Source organism: Melozone crissalis, unplaced genomic scaffold (assembly GCF_028551555.1).
Source record: "Melozone crissalis strain CALT ecotype California unplaced genomic scaffold, PUWL_Pcris_2 ptg000029l_1, whole genome shotgun sequence".
Classification (NCBI taxonomy): domain Eukaryota; kingdom Metazoa; phylum Chordata; class Aves; order Passeriformes; family Passerellidae; genus Melozone; species Melozone crissalis.
In genome coordinates this window covers 12973265-12995351 of record NW_026535807.1, presented here as the reverse complement: position 1 = coordinate 12995351, position 22087 = coordinate 12973265, and the positions used below count along the sequence as shown (strand labels likewise).

General features: G+C 48.5%; 1 protein-coding gene across 1 annotated transcript; it reads right to left on the bottom strand.

Moving 5' to 3' along the window:
• Positions 1–6890: 6890 nt before the first annotated feature.
• WNT5A (Wnt family member 5A) lies at positions 6891–18863 on the bottom strand. The gene is made up of 5 exons (XM_054280926.1): positions 18742–18863; positions 15490–15623; positions 14089–14354; positions 9068–9360; positions 6891–7446 (listed from the first exon to the last, which is right to left on the bottom strand). The coding sequence occupies exons 1-5, from the start codon at positions 18745–18747 to the stop codon at positions 6988–6990; spliced, it is 1158 nt and encodes a 385-aa protein (XP_054136901.1). The 5' UTR covers positions 18748–18863; the 3' UTR covers positions 6891–6987.
• Between the last annotated feature and the right edge of the window lie 3224 nt (positions 18864–22087).

The window sequence follows — 22087 nt, the reverse complement described above, 5'->3', positions numbered from 1 at the left end:
AGTCAGCCAAATCCTGAAGACAAGGTTTGAATCCTAACAAGGTAACAACAAAATCCACTAGAATGTAAGAACAAGGGACGTATTCAATTCCTATTACATCTGGCTTCATTAGAGCTTATTCTGCTTTTAATCTGCTGTAATAAAGTCCTTAAGTTTGAGCAAAGATCTTAGACTTTGACATGCTCATATAGAAGTATATATTGCATGCAAATGACATGGCAAAGGCAACAAAAGTACATCAGACCTTGTTCTTACTATGAATGAATTATGTCCTCCATTCATGGAGTCCTACTCTCATTCCTTTCCAGAGCATCTGCTATGCAGGATCAACACTGGCTCTTTACAAAAGACAACATCAGGGGGAATAAACTTCCACCTCCCATTCTCTAGGCTGTGTACAGCTGCTGCTGATGCCAAGACATTGCACCCTCACTCAGTATTTTTGTCAGATATTCAGATTCACATATACATTAGAAGACAGTAGCAAAAAAACCAAAAGAAATTAAAAATCCATTAATATATATAATTCAATGCAAATTGTCACACTTTTGCAAAGTTTTTAGAAAATCTTATCACCTGTTTGCAAGTACAAGCATGTCATCATGCTTACTGAGGATTGCAGAGGTCATAAGGAACATGCATTCCATATAATGCATATAACTACCAAGGAATTGCTCCCAGACTCCTGCCATTGGATTTTGCCCATTTCAACACATATAAATCAACTGGCACTGTGGTTTAAATGTACATACTGCCCTTGACACCAGCAACCATTTCCCTGCTTGACAGCTATGCAACACCAACTCTTAAAACAAAGCATTTTTTTCTGCATCTTTCACTGTCATTTTTCTCCACAGTGCTTTTTGGAGCTGATTCTTAGGTGATGGTTTTACTTCTAGTTCTTTAAGTCCTCAAACTTCATTTATTTACAGGCCCTTTACCCACAAATGTATCATGCAAGATGAAAATATCAAGGGATTACTTTGATCCAAAAAACATATATGCAGAAACACAGATATTCTCAATTTTATATGAATGGCAATCAGCACCAATGGAGACTGCTAACAAAGTCAATGAATTTGCACACCATAAATTGGTCTTTCCCCATTTTCTTCAAGTATTACTAGGTCACATCTCACTGAGTAGCAGCTTTCTTTTTCATGGTGTGAACCCTTTTGCCCAAAGAAAAGCACAAAAATACACCTGAACAATATTTTATAGCATTAATGACCTCAACCTCCCAGCCCCAGGTAATGGCCAGTTCAGGTTTGCTCAGGGATTACCCTTCACTCCTCCAAGGCTGCTGATTTACAAAGCAAAGAGATACTTGAAAAGCACGAGCACTATTTGCCTACTAAGCATTAGCTCTTCTGAGATCAATAGTCATGGAAACTAAATCCCAGCCCATACTTGAGAAAAGCTATGTAAAGTTGCAATTTTCTGTATGAAAAACAACAGGAAAACCTACCAGGACATAGGCTTGCTTGAGTGGGCAGAAAAAGAGGCAGAAAGCAGCAGCAGAAAACAGCAGCCAAGACTTTTAAGCAGCTTTTAAGACTAACAGCTGCTGCACTCTGCTAAAACAGCGCAGGAGAAGCAGGAGGAAACCCTGAGGGATGGGTGGTTTCTGGAAGTGGTTCTTGCCATGGAACCTGTCACTGAGGTCTGGGGGTCATTGGAGGAATGGCACAGAAAGTGTCACCTTTTATTGAGGGAACCATATCCTCTGCCCAGGGTGTTCAAGAAAATTACTGAAAAAAAACAGCCAAAAAAACCCCCAACAAAGCAAAAAAACACCACTTTAAAAGAGATGGATGGTTGGTATGGAGTGCTTTATGAAAACAGAACAAAACCAAAAAAGAGCTGTGAGCCATGCTATGAACTCTAGTGTGGAGTTTGCATTTTTAAAATTCCTCGCAATGGATCTGGAATAAATCAGCAATGGGTCAAACCGGTTCAGAAAGTGTTTGAATAACTGCCCATGGAGTGGCCAGAGGTTCTCCGTCAGCAGAGTATTTTGACTGCTGCTGTTCAATTACTATTTGAGAAAGCAGGACTGCTGGGAAAGACAACACAAGGTAAACCAACACTGGCTACAAAAGCAATCAGTGCACCAATATCCACAGTGCACAGCCCGGCCCCAGAGACCTTCCCAAAGCAGCTTCACCTCGCGATGCTCCGAGCCAGCAGCCTCCACACAGCCAAGGTGAGGGGCTGTCAACAAATCGGGGCAGCCCGAAATATCTCATTTTATCTCCATAATAGAAACTGTAATTGACAAATCATTATTTTACATTTATAAAATATATGATGAGGAACATACCACATGCATTCTAGACTTTCTGTCTGCACTGGAAATCAGCTGGGAAATTAGGAGGTATGGCGTAGAAACATCACTACGAATATACCGTATTACTGCTTTTGCAGCTGCAGCCCCAGAATTTGTTTCACAATAATTCAGTTACCCATGTTTAAACAACCAGCCAGCAGAAGAAAGGCTGATATATTTCATATGCATTCTCTTTGAGCAGGGGGGCCTTCACGTCTGGTCGAAAAATGTCAGGCTCATATGACACCACCAGAGTCAGGAGAGATGCCTAACCATAACTAAAAGCAGAATTTGGCCAACACAATTGGAAAATACCAGCAGAGTATATACAAATGCACACACGCAATCTCATATAAGAGCAGAGAATGAGACAGATTGGATTTTTTAATCACACCTTTAAAGAAAACAACATTTCATGTACAAACCTCTCACTGCACTCCTACGTGGATCCTTTATCCCACTGCAACATAAACAGACATACCAGAGTCTGGAGTAGGGAAGAAAGATTTTTTTTTTTTTTCCTTCCCATTGAGGATTTTAAACACAATTTAAAAAGCAAAAGAACAGATCTGGCCTGCCTTCCAAACTGACTTCAATAATAGATAAACAGTTTTAAGACTACCACAGTCAGCAAGTACATACATAAGCTTTACATTAATACACTTACCTATATTTTTAGGAGAGTTTCATTTTTCCTCGTTGTTCTTGGTTTCCTCCAGCATATAGTCCACAAGAAAAAAAACTAGACATTTTTCCTGATTCACCAAAACCATGCTTTTACAACGAATAACCTAATGGTTTAAATATTATTCCTCAAAACTTCTTATCCAAAGGAAAGCAGCCTTTCTATCAGCTTCCATACCAATTCCTACAAGTTTTGTCTCATCTTTCTAAGATCATTCAATCAAACCAATCCTCCAGAAAGGAAGGATTTTAGCTTGCATCCTGCATGCAGAGCCTGACTTGAAGCTGCCATTCCCTTCTTCAAGTCTCGTATCTCTGATGCACTTATTGGTAACACCTGAGGGCTTTGGTACTTTACAAAAACAAAGTGGGTCTCAGGACTGGCAAAGACATAACCAAACACAAACATTTGAAGTTATTACTAAAAAACCAAGATTCTGAAACAGCATTTTTAACAAAATTAAACAGATAAACTTTGGTGCAAATTAAAAACAACTCTCTTGTATCTGAGCCCATAATGACTATTTTGAATACACATTATTTACTGCTGGCAATAAAGAAGTTTTTTGGTAACTTTTCTGTTATTGGGAAAAGCTTGAATACAATCCAGTCAAAAAAAAAATGCTGACTTTCCTAAATAGGGGCTGTGTTTTTGCAATAAAGAATACCGGTCAATATACAAGTGGAGGAAAACTGAACCAGATGTCAGTAATAGGACCACAGAACATTGCATTTGCCCAGAATCGCTATTTTAAACACATGATGTTGGTCTACTGGTTTGTGGGATAATACATTCTTGGCAGCCAGAAAGAGTTCCGATATGTTAGAAGGTTATCCTTGAGCAAAAAAAAAAAAAAAAAAAAAAAAAAAAAAAAAAAAAAGAAAAAAGGAGAAAAGGAGGAGGAGGAGGAGAAATGAGGTAAAGAAAGGCCACTAATTCATCAAGTTACCTATAGCAAAAAAAATACCATTACTTAAGAAATCAGTTCAAAGACAAGCCAGTGGCAAAACAGAAAGCTTGAGGTTCATATTAATTTTTGTTTTCTGCTTTACCTCCTTAATACGAACACTTCATTCATCCTTCATTGCACTTTGCCTTTCTGGCTTTTTTTAAAAGGATTCTTTCCTTCATTTGTACTCAGTTTCTGGAGAGTTTCCACCTTGCAGCTGCACCCAGGGTGGTCACAGCGATGTGGGGGAACCATCCCCATATCCAGAGCACACAAACCCAGCACCGAGGGCTTTTCCTCTTGGAAACCTTCGCTCACCCCAGGGTCCTGCTGCCCCAAACCCCTGAAGGCAGCCCTGGAAGCCATAAACACACAGGTAACAACCCAGCTCCCTGTCCACTGGAAATTTAGTAGTTGCCCATCTCTAAAATGCTGCCTAGCTCAGAGTCACGGTTTCTGAGTGGATTTTTTGGTGTATTTTTTGGTTTTGGGCTTTTTTTCCCCTTCTACTCAAGAAGTCTTCCTCTTCTATCTGTAAGTCTTAATATTGAAATAAAACTTCAAAATGTACTTTGTATGTTTGGCCAACAAACACATCCCTGTTTTACCATGTAATAAATTTAAAAATCAACTCTGCTCATTGTCTTAACAAACCCTTCTCTGAAAGATAATTAAAACCACTTCCCAATATACAACCAAAGTTTTATTTTTATAGTCTATCTTCAATTATGGCATAATCCTTTCTTTTTTTTTTAAACCAGTGAAATATACAAATCACACAAGACAGAAATATGTACATTAAATGTACAGAACAGAGGAAAGGACATAGAAGATTTACATATCTGAATGACAGGTAAAATATTTTACATTAAATAGGGTTTTAATAGCTAGGATCATGAGATTCAATTCTGCTCAGACAGAAGTCACTAAAAAGGAACATGAGGTGATTCAGCAAATGAAAAAAAGATCATGGTTTTTGTACAATAAAAACCAAAGTGACATATTCAATGAATTAGTGCTTTATTTATTTCTCTTACTTTAAAGATATTCTTTTCAAACATCTGAAGATGAGGGGTAAATATGTCCTTGTACAATAAATTAAGAGCAATAAAGCGCCATTAAGAAGCTGATAAATGATCAAGACGAATTTAATGATACAACTTAAAGGCTTGTGAAAAGTCAAGGCTTTAGTACAACTAGGCTAAAGTGAAAGGTTTTCTTCACTTGGTATCTTCAAAACCATTTTCTTGTAGGATGGGACTGAGTTGGAAAGTGGCATCTGAACCAAAGATGAAATCCTGTGTAACTACACAGCAGGGGAGGAACACGTTTTGTTTGACAAATAACAATTCTCTGTTCAAAAACTGAAAAGCAAGGGCCGAATGCAGCACATTTTGGAGTTGGAAGGTGTCTCCTTTCAGCAATTATCAATAATGCCCTTAATGTGAGAGTGGAATAGAAGTGATCTCCAGACTGGCATCAATTCAAGTGCAGGGTGCTGCCTCTACCAACCACCCAAGGAAGTCCTGAAATTGGGAAGAGGCTTACTTCTTTGTGATTATCCTTAAAACTTCTGAACGTTACAAGTTCTTTAAAAAATAATAATTAAAAATAAAAACCCACCAAAAGCTTAGAATCAATCTAAACACCTGAAGAGATCTGAAAAAGAAAATAAGGGATGAACTGCCCCTTTAATTTAGATGTTTTATTTTTTTCCTAAATCATTAAAATATATAAGTACAAAAAGCTTTGAAGTAGCAGACACCAGAGACCACAGCTCTCCCATATATAAGTAACTGCTCGAGTATAGTCTGAACAGTTGTATAGTGTATATCTGCAGTATATTATCTAAAGCATGTGTATTAAAGACATAGGATGATAAATTTGGTATTGCTGCAACATTTCATTGAACTATAATAGTCAGTTAATGTTATTAAAATATGAAACTACTGTCTCCTTGAGTGAAAGCGTTCCCAAAATCTGCGAAAAAAATAAAAATCAGTCATTCCAAGAGCGGATATCTAATGATTTATTTTCTCACATAAAATTAGAGGAGTTATTTGTCAAGCTGTGTTTTGAAAGACAGCCAGCTCTTACACCATTTTAAGGCATTTTCAAATGTGGGGAACTCTCCTTTGCATGGGCTTTGCAGGCTGGGAAAGCAAAGCTGTGTGTGAGCATTGCCCAGCCCCAGTGCTGCGGGCAGCCTGCCCCGGGCTGCTCCACGCCCGCCGGGACACACGAGACACCCGAACGTCACAATGAGCTGATGAGGCCAAGCTCTGCCTTGAAGAATACCTTTATTATTCACCAAGGCAGATTTTTTTTTTTTTCTGGGTTTTTTTTTTTCCTGTCTTGCTCGGTTCTGGAACCAGCCCCGGTGACTTGGGGATAGCGCAGTTGAAGCCTGTCTGATCCTTTGCTCTTTGCCCTTGTGATGAACATACCCCTTATTTACAGAGCCCTACATGCACTGAACAGTTTTATACACCCTACTCTAGGAACTCCTAGTGTCTGAACCTAAAAGTCATGGACAGCTCTGTGTGTTCCTCACATCCATAAGGATGGCTCTAACACCCCAAGCACATTACATAGTTGCTCTGTCTACTGCACGTGTATTACGTTCCATGGATCTAAATTAGGATATGTTGGCTTTTCCCCTCAAACTACTGTATTGTTTTTAAGAAAAGTCAATTTTTTTTTTTTAACTTTGTAAAATAAATATTCTCAGATTCTCCCCCGTTATTGCCAAAAATATGAGCCTCACACAGTTCTGGGATGGACGCAGAGAGGGTTTCCAGGCACTTCTCTTTGCAACCTTTATATTTTTCTTTTTTCTTTCTTTTTTTCTTTTCCTTCCCCACCCTTTTTTTTTTTTCTTTTTTTTTTTTTTTAATTTTCTTAAAAGAAGACGAAAACTCCTTGGACTCTATAAATAAAGTGGAGATAGTCCTGCTGAAAGGGAGAGGGGCCTGCACCCCTTTGCTGGCAGGAGGCTGCAGCTCCTCCCACCTCGTCCGTGCCCTATTTGCACACAAACTGGTCCACGATCTCTGTGCACAACTTGCATTTCACATAGCAGCACCAGTGGAACTTGCAGTGGCAGCGCTCTCGCTGCACCGTCTTGAACTGGTCGTAGCCCCGGCCGCAGCACATGAGTTCACAGCCGTCCATGCCCTCCGAGGTCTTATTGCACAGGCGGCCCTGGGTGCCCAGGGAGCCGGTGCTCTCGTTGCGCACGCAGTAGTCGGGGCTGGGGTCGATGTACACCAGGTCGTGGATGGTGGGCGCGTTGAAGCGGCTGTTCACCTGCACCAGCTTGCCCCGGCTGTTGAGCTTCATGGCGGCGGCGCTGTCGTATTTCTCCTTCAGGGCGTCGCCCACCTTGCGGAAGTCGGCGAGCTGCAGCCAGCAGGTCTTGAGGCTGCACGAGCCGGAGACGCCGTGGCACTTACAGGCCACGTCAGCCAGGTTGTACACCGTCTGCAGAGTCGGGGAGAGAAGCAGGAACCATGATCAAAGCCTAGCACGGCTGCAAGAGCATTTATATCCCTCATCTCCTGCCCTCCGTCGCATTCCCACCAGCCCCTCCACAGTATTCACCTTAGCATCCTCTCCCCTCCTCCTATTCAGTGAGAATGACGAGTCAGCTGACACACCCATGCACCCCCAGCACCCCAAAGAGCGAGGAGGATGAGGAAGAGGAGGAAGAGGAGGAAGAGGAGGAAGAGGAGGAAGAGGAGGAAGAGGAGGAAGAGGAGAGTCTCACCAGCCTCTCCCCACAGCAGAGACAGCCACAACAGCACACACAGCCCAGACAGCAGCATCGCTCAGGCTGCACTCAAATTTTAGGAATTTGCTCTCACGCCAGCAAAGGATTTTGCTGTTTCATTGAGAAATGTAAAACATCTCCTTATTTTCTATCTGAGTTACTGTCCCTATTGATCTCTGCTTGAGGCTGCAATTAGGGAAAGAGTTAAGATTCCTCTTGCTCCTGGCTCAGCTGCAGCTGATTGTCTACTCTTGGCTCGGCATCCTCCTCCTATCCCAAATACTGCTCTGGAAGAGAGACTTAATCCAACAAGAAACCCCCAAACACCTATGGGTGGGAGTCAGAGCTGCATAGCAATATCCTCTTTACAAAGCTTTGGCAGGGAAACCTCAGTCATTTGCCCTGTACAAATAAAATAAGAGTCAGTGTTGACACTGCCCCAAAAATCCTGGGGTCTGACACATTAGATGATACTGTAGACAGCTTCCACCCAGCAGTTACAGAGTCTTAACACTGCCAAATGGCACTGCACAGATGAGGCTGAGGAAGGAAAAAACTCCTCAAGTCTCTGTAAGCAACTGTGAAAGTGTCATTTTTCTTCTTCCTAATAGTAATTGGCCTGTCCATTGCTCTCAGACACCCTCCTCTTACATTTAAATACTATTAATTTTCAATTATCTTTCATCCTTCTTCACCTTAGAGCACAAGTGCAAAGTCTCAGCTGACTATTGTTGGCACTTCAAGCTCTAGGAAAATAATGATTTTGGCTCTTCATATTCAGACTATTAAAAAAAAGTTTACACCCATTCATTTAAAGCATTTTTGAGATTAAAGAAACCATGAAGACATGTTCAACCACAGAAGGCCATGTTTTCTAATAGCAAAGAGAAGCTTTTCCCATACTCTTAAACCAGGAAAAGAAAAAAAGTCAGAACAATCTTGTGGCACAACTCCAGCCTGGGAAGCCCAGCACATCCCTCTTCCTTCCAACACATACTGCCCTGGTTGGAAATACCAACTAATAAAATTCCGTTCTACAGAGAACCCAGAGCGAGCAGGGCACTTTTCATGAAACAATACAGAGGGAAACACAACACGCTTTGGTCCCAGCCTCCCCTGTGAGGAAAGCAACAGGACTGTCAGACAACCAAAAGCAACACCAACCCATGCACTCCCCACCCACCCACACCCCGTGTTTGCCGTTTTCTCGTTTTGAGCACCAAACCAACGACAAGCCACGGTGGCTGCTCTGTGCCCCGCTGAACCACGTTCTCCCCAAAAAGAAGGGACGAGGAGGAGCGTGGGGGGACACGCTGTGGCACAGACACTCACTCTTCTGCCGGCCTCGTTGTTGTGCAGGTTCATCATGATGCGCGCGCTCTCGTAGGAGCCCCGTTGGTAAACGCGCTCGCGCTCGCGCGCGTCCACGAACTCCTTGGCGAAGCGGTAGCCGTACTCGATGTTGTCGCCGCAGCCGCCCCACAGCCAGTCCCGGGGCAGGTCCTTGGGCCGCGCGGCGCGGCTGCAGCCGCACGAGGACAGCTCGCCCTCCCGGCACGCGCGGCTCATGGCGTTGACCACGCCGGCCGCGCTCACCGCGTAGGTGAACGCCGTCTCCCGGCTGCCTGCACGGAGACACAAGCGGGGTTAGGGCACAGCCACCACTCCCTCCCCTGTGATTATCCCCTGATGGGCCAGCAGGACCAAGGCTCTCCAGAGCCACCAAGTTCACTCGCATGGTAAAAAGCAGAGTAACCTGAACCATGCTGCCCAAAACATCCTCATTCTGAAAGAGCCAAGCCAAACCAAGCCAAGCCAAGCCATGAGAGCACACACAGTCTGTCAAGAGCAGAAATCACTTCTCTTTCATGCTGGTGAGCACCTGGATGAAAGTGCAGAGTGGAGGTGGGTCAGGGCCATGAGGCCAGCGGGGACAAAGCAGCCATGCCTGCGTGTGAGGGGAGGGAAGGGTAACAGGCTCCCTGTCCTTCAGAAGAAAGAGATGTTAAATACATCTTTTAAAAGTCTGGTTCTTAAATTACTACTTTTCAAATGTGATTGATGCACTTCACCCACTTATTCCAATTTATTTAAAGTTCAAGCAATTTATGAAGTCTCCTAGTATCAAAAGAAGCGTGCAGCAGAATAACACACAACTTTTCACCCTACACATTAGCCAGACACTTCTGGAGGAGACTATTTAAAGCTAACAACAACCTGTGCTGGTTATTATCCACCACTTCAGCTCTTGTGAATATGGCAAGGGAGCCCATGGACAATCATTTTTACAAATTACAGGGAAGAAAAAACCCTTGGCACGAGGTGGCCTTGAAGGTTTTCTCCTGCATCTGGTGCCCTTAAATGGAAATGGAAAACCCCAAGTTTCCAGCTTTCGTTAAGAAAAAGTTACAATACCCATAATGTAAGACATGGCCACATACCATCCTATTGACAGTATCAGATCCCACCTCATTAAGTGTCTGACTTCCCCAATCACTTTTCCAAGGGTGCCACAAGTTCTGAGTACAACTAGCGGAGCTTGCAGATAGACAAACACAAAACTTGCACCAGAGAGCAACACTTGAAGTTTGTTTTTCTCCTTAAGAGACAGCATCCCAATGGGTCGTTTCCAAGAAAGATTCTTGGAATGACTAAGAATAGACTAAATATTTTTTTTTCTGTTTATATGATTTAAGTTTTATTCCTAATCTTTAGTCTAATCAATAGATCAAGCTAGTTTTTAGTCTTCGTTTTACGTGATTTTACTTAGGGAACATCATGACCTTTAAAAACTAGGATGTTAGGAGGCTGTGTTTTGGGCAAATCATATATATTTAGACAGCAACATTTTAGGCAGAATCTCTTTGTACAAGATGTATCATGACAGGTCAAATCTAATAGGAGCTTTCAAGCACTTCTGAAACATAAATAATTTGAAGTCTGGTTCATATTTAACATCAAGATGACACCATGATCAGAGCAGCTTTGTTAATACAACAGCTGTCATCCACTGGATTGATTTTAGTACTAGATGCTGGGTTTAAACGGGAAAAATCAGAAATCTTATGTTAGGAAAGATGAGACTTAAAGATCAGAAGCATTTTGCTACCTTACAATGGTCTATACTCACAGACACCTGCTCTTGGAAGTATCTACAAGAATTGTGGGTACAAAGGGTTACAGGAGTTTTCAGTTTTCAGTTAAAAAAACATTGGCTTTATGTGGTGACTTAAGCCTTGCATCTACTGCAAACTATAGCAGGGGGAACCTCATACAGATTTTAATGTTCCCCTTTGCTCTGTAACACACATTTTTGGATTAATTCCTTAAGCAAAATTTCCACTATGTTGAGAGGAAAGAAACGTGGTCTGCTTTGGACCACAGGACTCGCCTCTTCCATTCCAGTTTTGTTCTTTTGCATGTTTAGTTAACTCATGCTTTCTCATGGTTAACATTGCCCCTTATTGTGGGATTTAAACTCATAAAGCTGACTATTTTTGACTCGTTTTCATTATTAACCTGGAACAAATTTTAAAGAACTTACTCTCAGTGGGAAGGAGAAGGAAAGGCTTGGGTACAGGAAGGAGAGTTGCCCTGCAAGTTCCCTCCTTGAGCATTTAGGCAAATTATAAAATAGCATCAGCTGCTGAAGTGCACTTCAAGCCAACACTGCCTCAAGTCATCGACCCCAGGAACACATTAAGAGTGATGGCTCCACATGGATGAGTTACTCTGAGTTTTCTTTTTTTCCCTTCTTTTTTCAGTCTTTAGGCACAACTGTGCTTTCCTTCACTGTCAAACATATCTGTCTTTTCCCACAGTCCAGGATTTCTCTCTATTGTAGCCATGGCAAGCAAACACACATTCCAAACACGTTCGAGTCCCCTCTCTCCCATATATATAAAACATAGAAATGGAACTGTTCAATATACACACACTGTAGGAAGCCACCCACAGAGCAGGGCGCTGAGCTTTACACTCCATCTGAATAAGTCTGCAAGAACAGAACCTTTTTTTTTTTTTTTATACCTGAATATAAGATACAAAATGTTCTTTGTCCTGCATTTTAAAAGCATTCAACATCAGGCTGAAGGCAGAACAAGCTGGACCCCAACCACACGGAGCTGTAGGGGGAGGATCCAGTGATTTTGTTTCCTGTTAGCACTTAGCAAAGCCCATGTGCAGCCTGCACAGGGCTGGCCACAAAGCCGGGAGACGGCAGCAAGCACCGTGGCCTGACCTGGGAACCAGCACCCGAGGAGAGCAGAGCAGAACACAGGCCCTAAAACTTTACAGTTCAATAAGCCACAGAGCAAGTTTCCAAACCCAAGGGCAGGTTTATTTGTACAGCTTTAGCTAACTGCAGGGTAAATCCTGGAAGAAAGACTGTCCATTGACACACGGGGCCGTGGCTGTGCCGTGCCCGGGAACTCTCTGGGGCGCAATCAAGGGCACGAGGCAAAGCCTCCCAAACAATGGGCACTCAGAGCCTGCACCCTGCACTGCTGGCAGCAAGGGCACCTGACAGCCCAGCACACAGCCCACGGCAGGCTGGAGTCAGTGGGACCAGGCTCTGAAAGCGTCCACTCTTCCCTCCACACAGAGGAACACCAGCTGGGCATTACTGAGGGTCAGCACGAAATACTACAGCTGCTACACCTCCTTCTTCCTCTCACTGAACACACTCTTCATGCTCTCAGTCCTGAATATGGCTATTAACCCTGCTTCCATCTGCAATTAGAATAAGTGGCTTAATTACATGATGAATTGCTGTGTAGACATCAGCTAATACAGTCATATCCAGCAAAAGGGTGCGGCAAAGTTATTTAACTTGAAAGGAGCCACCTTTAAATAGATCTGTCACACTTGGGGAGGGCAGAAATATCGATTCCAGAGACTGACACCACAAATCACGGGCCCCATCCTGTGCACTCCTTCACACCAACAGTCCCCCTGAGCTAATTTTCACTTGCTTGGATAATAAATAAGGGCTGAAGAATGAAGGCCTAAATTTTAAACAGATTAATTTTCTGACATTTTTTCGACTAGAACAGAGAGGTGTACAGAAGAAGCTTGCTTTCATGTTTTTAGACTTTTAGGCTTGGGTAAGGTAAAAAAAATCCCAAACTCTATGGAGGGTTAATACTGTGCTTTAAAAAGCCTAGGGAAGGTTGTTTATCTAAAATCAAATATTCCAATTCGGTACTTTCATGCAATAGATTTTTTTCTATTTGTCTGACAATCTCCAAATACCAACTTCTTTTAACAAAAACTCAGACCAAATGTGAATTGATGCATTCCTTCAACTTTAAGTGGAGTCAGCCCATTTACAGACAAACCCAGACTGAAACCAATTTTAAAACTTTTCCTTTTTCTAAAGCAGGACAGAAAAACACTGCCATAAAAGCTTTGCTTTACAACCCCAACTAAAAAGCAGTGCTGCATTTGCCAGTGAACTGCTCACTACTTAAAGCATCACAAATGTCACCCAGAAAAGTAGGCATTTTTCAGTTGATTACACAAAATCAGCAATCTGCCTTGAGAAAGTCAGAGGAAGGTTTCACCATGGACCCCTTCAACAGCACTGGTTAAAATTTTGCCAAGGATTTTAAAGTACTATGAGGTCCTCAAATGCTTATGAAGTCAGGCAGCACATGAGCACTGAAGGCCATTTCAGAGAGGATCTGACAGGGGAAGGGTTGGGTGCCCACCAAATTGTGACAAGGTTTAAACAAAAATCTCTCTCTCACCATGGACATGATTCCATCAAATGTCAGTTACAAGGAGAATCACACATTTTACCATGATAGAACTCATCTCATGAAAATTACCCTGCTACAGTAATTTAAAAATAAATCTGTTTTCCTTAAAAAAAGAGAAAAAAAACCACTGTATCTGGAAATAAGCAAGGAGGAATTGCCTATAAACACTAATCGACAGAGCAGCAATTTTCAGTTAACCTCTGGACCAAGAGCGATTTATTATCCAGCTGCTAACTTTGGAACTAGACATGGACATCTTTAATTTTACAAGACGCTGCTGGTTTTAATTCTTGTAGGTTGCCTTCGTTTTGTCTCAGGTTCTCTAAAAAAGAGATTTCAGGGCCTCATTTTTCTCTCTCCCCTATTCCCATATGCAAATATATATTCCTGCTTTGTTTTCCAAGACATATGGCTGGACAGTGGTGGGAAATCACCTCCAGCTAAAAATAATCCAGCTCCTTTGCCAACTTTTAGAAACACTTGATTGTATACAGTACTCAGCAAGAACCTGGCAAGAGATTCAAGTGCAGAACAGTGTGTGCCATACATATCCTCAGACAAGAGCTTAATCATAAAGACGTTGCTTCCTACCTATCTGCATGACTCTGCCAAAAACAGAGTTGTTGTCCACAGTGCTGCAATTCCATCTTCTGTGTCTGAATTGATACTGGCACTCCTTAATGCCCGTCTTTGCACCCTCTCCAATGAACTGCATATGGTCCTGATACAACTGGCAGAGCTTCTTCTGTCCTTGGGAAAGCCCTGCTAGCTGGCTGCACAGGGGCTGGGCGCCTATAATGTACACCTCTGACATCTGAACGGGGTTCATGGGGTTCATGGGGTTCATCCCTAAAGACCTGCACAAAGAAAGAGTTGCATTAATAAACAGAAGACTTCAAAATAAAATAAAGCAATTTTTTAAAAATCTATAAATCCAAGACTCATATCTTATACGCGAGTATACAACTCCTGTTTTTGTTAACAAGTGAGGAAAACCCCAGGCACTTAAATATGAAACTTTTGTTTTAAGAACAGGACAGAAGTTACCGGTTTCCACCCATGTGGTTATCACCATACATTAGAGACTGAAGCACGACACAGACTTGGAAGACTTGCATCTAGGCAGTCTTTTACCAGCTTAAATTGACACAGTAAAAAAACCAGAAGCTCCAAACAATTGCAAGGCCAGGAAAATAAATAAAGCAAAAATGAAAAAAGCTCTCCAAATCCCAATTTGTCTTAACACATATTTTATACTTAAGTCTGGGTTTTTCAGTCTGATCTCTTATAAACAAATATAGGGAAACCTTTAGCAAGCCAGAAGTAGAAACTTGCTACAGACTAGTTTAGCTTCTTCCAAATGACAACACAGAAACATACAGGCAAGTGTATTCATTCTAAACAAAATCAACTTTGTTTTCTTCATTCTTAAAGTGCTCTTCACATGATACATTTCAATTAAAAAGTAGCTATTAATCCAAAACGCATCACTGGAAAAAGCAGAGAAACACCTATTTCAAGAACTCTCAACATTGTACACTATACAGATAATTTGCCAAAGCAGGAATTTAAACGTACTCCTTTGTAACGAAATATATTTGCAAACATTTCAGTGACAGAAAACTTCAAACTGAAACTTTAAGTTTTTCCTTGCAAATCAGCATTTTCTCTTGTACATGCAAACCATCTAATGTAAGGGAGTTGAAGCATCTCTTTTAAAAGAAAAACAATTATAGTGATTTAAAGATGATAAAATTCATAGAGAATCCACCAGACAGCATTCTAAAAACTGTGTTTTACTAGACGAGATGTCGCACATTTACCCTCACTCGACAGACCCGTTCTACTCAACATATTCCGACAAGAACTTCTCCCCTGCTGCCTCGCTCCGGCCGCACTCCCGCAGAAACAAAGTACAGAAGAAGCACAGAGACATTGAAGCAAGCAAATCTTGACACCCCTTCCAAAAGCAAGTCGATACGAGATGCTTACCACCAAGAGCTGGCTTCTATTACAACCTGGGTAAAAGAGGAGAAAACGGCCAGAGCCACTACGAGGTACTGAGAAGCCATTGTACTGCCAACTGTCCCCACAGCACCTCCGTGGATTAATACTGCACTGGATTTCTGGAGGGGGGAGAAAAAGGATCAGATTGTTTATTGCTTCTCAGACCATTTTCGAGCATTCAAGTTTAAACAACGGAAGTCTCCGGGCCCCTTTTAACTTGACTCTGCCTCGCCGGCCCTTCTCCGCGCCGAGGCTCTGGTGCCAGACACAGGCGCAGCTCCCGCGGCACCGGGCAGAGCCCACCCCGCAGCCCCCACCCCTCGGACACCGCCTTCCCGGGGCGCCCGCCCGTCCCTGCGCCCCGGCCCCGCCGCTCGCACCCCGCCCCGCCACGGCACGGCACGGCACGGACACCGGAGCCGTCCCCGCTGCCCCGGGGCGCAGCGACCCGCGGGCATTACCCCATGGCAGCCCGCGGCGGGGACACGGAAGGCTCGCGGCTGGCTAAAGGCGGCCGCAGGTTCGCACAGCGAGCCCGACAGGGAGGGGGCCGGCGCCTCGAGGGGTCGGTTCCGCGGGGGCCCGAGGGCTCCCGCCCCGCGATGATGCGGCCGCTCCTTGCCCTGCTCCGTCGGCCCCTAAAACATCGCGGCGCAGCCTCGGGGCTCCCGCCCGCCGCGACCGCCGAGCTCCGCGCTGGCACCGCGGGCACTGCCCCGACGGCAGCCCCGGGGCCGGCACCGGGCCGGGGAGGTACCAGGAGCGACAAGGGGCAGCTCCGCGTCCCGACCCGGACCCTGCAACAACCGGGCTGCCGTCCTGGAAGTCAAAGGCTTCCCCCGACAGGTCCCGCGATCACCGTCTGGTCCTCACACGGGACTCTCTCACTCTCTCCCCAGAGCCATTCCTGGGGTTGATCTCCCCTCCCCTCGGAAGGGAAAAAAAAAAAAAAAAAAGAAGAAGAAAAAAAAAGGACATTTCGACACTTGGGGGCTCCCTATTCCCTATTCATTCTCCAAAGGCCCTTAACGCTGAATTGAAGGTGTTCTTAATTCTAATTTATTTCTGTTTGCGAAGGGCCGGCAGGAGCGGAGCGCTGGCAGCGGGGCGGACACGGAACCTGCCCGGGCACACGCGGGGGAGCTGCGGCAGCGCGGGGACCCCCACGGGCCGCTCCCCGACACCGCTCGGGGGCCGCAGCCCGGGGGCGAAGCCTCCCCGCGCCCTGCGGGTTAAACATCCATCCCCTGCCGCGGGAGATGAGCCCCTCACATCCCCGCTGCTGGGGGTGGGTAAACGAGGCCGGTCTCCCGCAGCAGAAAGAGCCCGCCCGTCCCACGGGGGCTCGGTCCCGGCAAAGGTGCGAACGCCGAGGGCGCGCTGAGCGAGGGACGAGGCGAAGCGAGGAGTGCGCGGGGCAAGCCGCGACACCCGACAGCGCGCAACGCGCCGGGCTCTTTTCAGCGTGTTACTTCTTGAAACAATGACAGTCACAAAGGAGCGCCACGAAAGTGCCCGAGCCCAGCCCGAGGAGGTCGGAGACGCCGGTTCCCATGCGGGACGCCGACAGCTGTGCATCAGCCCGGCCCAGCAGCCAGCCCGGGCACGCCGAGCTGCCGGCGGGGCAGAGCCGGGAGCGGGGCAGAGCCGGGAGCGGGGCGCTGTCCCCGCAGCAGGACGCGGCCGGCAGGGTCAAAGCGCTCTGTCCCCACAAGGCCGGGGCGCCCCCGAGCTCGGAGCCCCCGGGCCGGCGGTGGCGGCTCGCTCCCAACAGGGGGCGGCCTCGCTCGGCGGCTCTGCCCCTCCGACGGCAGCTCCGCGCCGCTGCCATCGCCCCTGCGCTGCGCGCACCGCGCCGGCTGCGAGGCTGCGGAGGGGACACCTGCGCCCGGGGCCGCGAACAGCCCGGCCCTGCCAGCCCGGCCCTTCTGCACGCAGCAGCTGACAAGGTACCACCAGAAACAACACACACAAAAAGCCCATAGTAAAAAAAAAAAAAAAAAAAAAAAAGAAAAGAAAAAAGAAAAGAAAAAAAAAAAGTCAAAAAAGTCAGACTGCCCAGCAGCACGGAGCACTGGAGATGGGGAGTGTGAGGCACCGCGCTCAACTTTGTAGGGCCGCGGAGATTGGGTTTTGGTATTTAACGCACCCCATGCGGAGCCCGCGCTCCTTGCCGAGATGAAAAGAGAGGCTTTTACAGATCCTGCACCGCGGGATCGCCTCTGATCCTGTTTTACACGGGGTGTCTGGAAAGCCTGCGAAGGCATCTGGTTTTCCAGGAGCACTACCAGCGGGCAGGCGGCATCCAGAGCCCGGCTCCGGGGGGCTGTAAACCGCGGGAGGCGCAGCGGCTCCGCGGGGACCCCCCGGCCGCCCCCCGCTCCCCGCTGCGCCTCCACAGCCATTTGGAGGAGCCAGAGCACGTCTCACGTTTGCAGGGAAAGGCACGGGTCGGGTCCCGGCCCAGCTCTCCCCAGCGGAGGCGCAGAGGGGCTGTTTTCCCGGGGGTGAAGGCACATCGTGTCCTTCCCTCGGCGCCCGGGGACAGCCTCGCTCCTCGGCCCCGCTGAACTCCCCGTGACCCTCCGAGCGCAGCCCATTTACCATACAATTGACAATTAAAAACAAACAAACAACAAAAAGCCAACAGCCTTTCCAACATGGAGTCCTCGCAGCGCCAAGGGGACCCCGAGGAGCCGCGCTCCTCCGCGCTGACCCTGGCGGGACCCGCTGCAGATGCAGAGTGATAATCTCCAGAAACTGAGAATAAAATTAAATGAGGGGGGGGAAGGGGGGGGGGGCTGACTCCGGGTCCTCCGCTGGCCCCCAGCCAGTTCTCCTTAAAGGTACAGGCCACCATTAGCGCCGACGTTGGGCTCCTCCATAGCGATCCTCCTCGGGAAACTTTGGGAAGTTTGGAAAGATGTCTTTAAACTCGCGTTAGGAGCCGCTGCCAGAAAGATGCACCGGGACGCGGCGGGCAGAGCGAGCCCAGCAAGTGTCCCTGCGGCGGGCAGCCTCTCTCTTCGGGGGGAAATTTAAAAAGAGAAGGAAAAGCAGAAAATACCAGAGCTTTTCCCAAGTGGGGAGCAGAACTCTCCGCGGCGGGTGAGAGCGGAGAGGCAGCAGCACCCGGCGCTGGCCGAGGAGGGCAGGAGAGGCCGCCCCGCACCTCGCCGAGCGCAGCCCACCCTGCGCGCCCGCGGCCCCTGCGGCGCGGAGCGCCCGCGGACTCACCTCCATCGCGCGGGATCACCGAGAGGGAGCAGCCAAGTAATCCAAGCGGAGCGGGAGGAGAAACGGCGAGACGAAAGTAAAATCCTGGCTCGCAGGAGCCAGGCAGTATCGTCCCGAGCCGCGGCCGGGGCAGCGCGGGGGCCCGCGGAGCTGGCGGGAGGCGGCGGGCGAGCGGCCGCCCTGTCCGGCGCAAACAGAGCGTGTCCGACTGCGGAGCGGGGCACCAGTGCAGCCTTCTTTCCAAGGTCCATCAGCAATCGCAGTAATTAGGGCTTTCCACCAGCAGAAGAAGAAGGACGTAAAAAAAAAAAAAAAAAGCCAAAAAAAAAAGACCAAAAAAAAAAAGCCAACCCAACACACGCACACAGCGCCCGTGGGCGTGATTGTGCGGAAGCAAATAAAAATCTTCACAAGAGGCAGCGAAAGCGCCGCGGGCGACGATCCGTCCCACCAGCCCAGGTGGTGCCGCCGCGGGGCTCCCCGCGCTCCCACCCGGCTCCGCCGGCGCTCGGGCCGCCGACCGCCCCCTCCGCACGGCGCGGACCGGCCCGCAAGAGGGGGACGATGGAGCCGAGCGGGTGCAGGGCTCCCCCTGCCCGCCCCTCTTCACTTGCTTAAAGGCTGGGCGGTGCAGAGCTGGGGGTCCGCCGCCGCAGAGCCATCCCGGGGCCGGCTCCCTCCATTTTACACTGAGAAGAAAAAGCCCAAACAGAAAAAGAAGTTTCTGCACAAGCGGGAAGGGGGAGGGGGGCTGTGCACGCGTTTGCCTGTCTTACGGGGCGACTGATCCTGCAAGGCGAGCAGGGGCAGGGGGAGGGGAGCAGTCCGGGCTTCAGGAGCTGCGGCTCCCCCAATCCATCGGTGCCAGAGGCGCCCAGCGCCGGGGAGCGGGAGAAGCGCCGGGAGAGCAAGCCGGGGCAGGCGGCGTCGCGGCAGCCGACCCTTCCTCCGTGGGGCTCTGCCCCCGCCGCTGCAGCCGGCCCCGCTCCCCCCGCGTCTCTCCCTCGCTCCTCTTCACCCCGCTGCTTAAAACTGCGAAAGAGGGAAAAAAAAAAAAAAAAAAAAAAAAAAAGAAAAAAAAGAAGGAAAAGAAAAAAAAAAAGTTAAGAGAGCCAACGGCAGCTGGAAAACTTTCTCGGCAGCGCATGCGCCCAGGGCCGGCCTATTGCAGACGGGGCTGGATTTTAAAGCTGTACGGCAGCGAGCGGGACCCCGCCGGCCCCGGGGCGGGGAGCGCCCCCCGTGCGAGTGCCCGGCCCGGCCCCGCATCACCGGCCCGGTCTCGGGGTGAAGCCCCGTGAGGGCAAACTCCTCCTGCAAAGCAGTGCCCCGTGCGCCCATCCCGGCCGGCGCGGTGCGTGCGGGGGTGCACGGCCCCTCCAGCACCGCCGGCTGCTCATCCCGGGCCGGGATGGGGGCACACGTACACCCGTGCAAACCTGTGTGCACCCACACACGCACATGTACACCCATGTACACGCTGCCGGGCTCTGCAGGCCGGCCCCGCGGCGCTCCCGCTCGCACACGTGTGCACACAATGTGCGGCGCACATGGCCGCGCCGAGCGCTGCCCAGCGTCCCTGCCGGCGGCCCGGGGACCGGCCCCGCTTGTCGCATGCTCCGAGGCGCGGAGAGTGCCGCCTGCCAAAGGGGACCGAGCGAGCTCGACGGCTCGTGTTCCTCCTCCTGCAGCGGCTTTTTGGCGCTGTAAATTTGGCAAGTTGTTGACAAAACTGTTTGAATTAAATCAAGTAAGACCCAATGAGAGCTACAGGGGAGAGGGGCTTCGCGGGCCCTTTGCACCTCCCCGCTCTTTCCCTGCTCTGCAGCCCTCGGGTTTTTATTGCACCTCTCCCGTCCCGTGTGCACCCGAGCACAGGAAATGGGAGCGTTCCCCCAGCCACGCCGTAACTCCGCAGTGTTTCCCTGCATCCGTCTGCAACTGCGGGTCCACGGGGGGAGGCGGGGGAGGGGGCGCATTATCAAAGCAGCCCTGGGAAATCCAACTAGCCTGCGAGAACAACTCCGCTATCAATAAATGCATTCACTCCCTCAAAGCCATTCCAGTGCAAACAAAATCCCTTCAGGAGGCCGATGGGGGACAAATCACATCGCGGCCGGCCCCAGCCCACCTGCCCCCGAGCCGAGAGCTCGCCCGCCCCGCCGGGGCGCTGCCCGCCAGGTAAGCGCAGCTCCGGCTGCTCCCGCCAGACGCGCCGCGATGGCCACGGCTCCCCTCGGCCCTGCGCCCCCGGGCCACCCCTCCGTGGCTATGGCGGGGCCCCGAACCCGGCCGGGGGGAGCCGCGCTGCAGGGGCCGCCGAGAGAGGCGCGGAATGGGAGCGGAGCCCCTCGGAGCGGCAGGAACTGGAACGGAGCCCCTCGGGGCGTGGAACGGGAGCGGAGCCCCCTCAGGGCACGGAACGGGAGCGGAGCCCCTCGGGGCGTTGAACGGGAACCCCTCAGGGCACGGAACGGGAGCGGAGCCCCCTCGGGGCACGGAACAGGAACGGAGCCCCCTCGGGGCACGGCGGGCAGGGGAGCAGCCCCGCACTCTGCGACACCTGAGCGCCCCGGCGGGGCAGCATCGCTCCCGGCTGCTTTCTGTACTCCCTAATACCCAAAGAGCCTTTCCATTAGGAATCCTCGCTGCCCGGGCTGCTGTTCATTCCTCGGGACGCCTGGTGAGGAATTTATAAATTAGGTGTAGCACCAGGTCCGGGGAGGGGGAAGGAATAAGGGGGCTGTTCGTTTCTTTAAGAAGACCAACCTTAGTTTTATGCCTAGTAAATAATATTTTATTGCCTTTGGTTTACTGTGGCATTTCAATTATCCCCTTTAGGAGTCTGCAAACGGCGCAGGTTAAAGGTCATTTCTCAAATAACTAGAATTAGTAAAGAATAGCAGAAAACTGTAAAAAGGGGAGGAGCTGTGCAGTAAAACAAGAAAGATCACCTGAAATAAACTAATAAAAAGCCCCGAGCTGTTTACCTCTCGCATTTGTATTCCCGAACGATGTTTATCATCATGTAATTGCACAATGTCATCGGGCACAGGAAAACGCCAAGCCCGGGATGATCCGCACGGGCAGGGCTGAGCGGCAGCTTGGCAGTGGGGAAGCCAACACCAGATCACTTTCTTTGCCGGGATTCCTATTTGCTGCCTTTAAAAAGAGAACTGAAGAGGGAATTTATAAATCACAGGCAAATTTTCAAGCTATGGCGCGTATAAGTGGAAATAAAGGGCAGAAATCCAAACATCCTGCAAGGCTTTAAGAATTTTAATTTGTCCTCGCTATTTAAAACAGCTGGGTGAAGCTAGAGGGGGCAGGAGGGAGAAGTATTGAC

Excerpts from the sequence above, each read along its gene's own strand:
- WNT5A (XM_054280926.1), bottom strand. Across the intron at positions 9,361-14,088 it reads TGGCAGAGTCATGCAGATAG|GCAGCCGGGAGACGGCGTTC; the intron begins GTAGGAAGCAAC and ends GTCTCCGTGCAG. Across the intron at positions 7,447-9,067 it reads ACAACGAGGCCGGCAGAAGA|ACGGTGTACAACCTGGCTGA; the intron begins GTGAGTGTCTGT and ends CCGACTCTGCAG.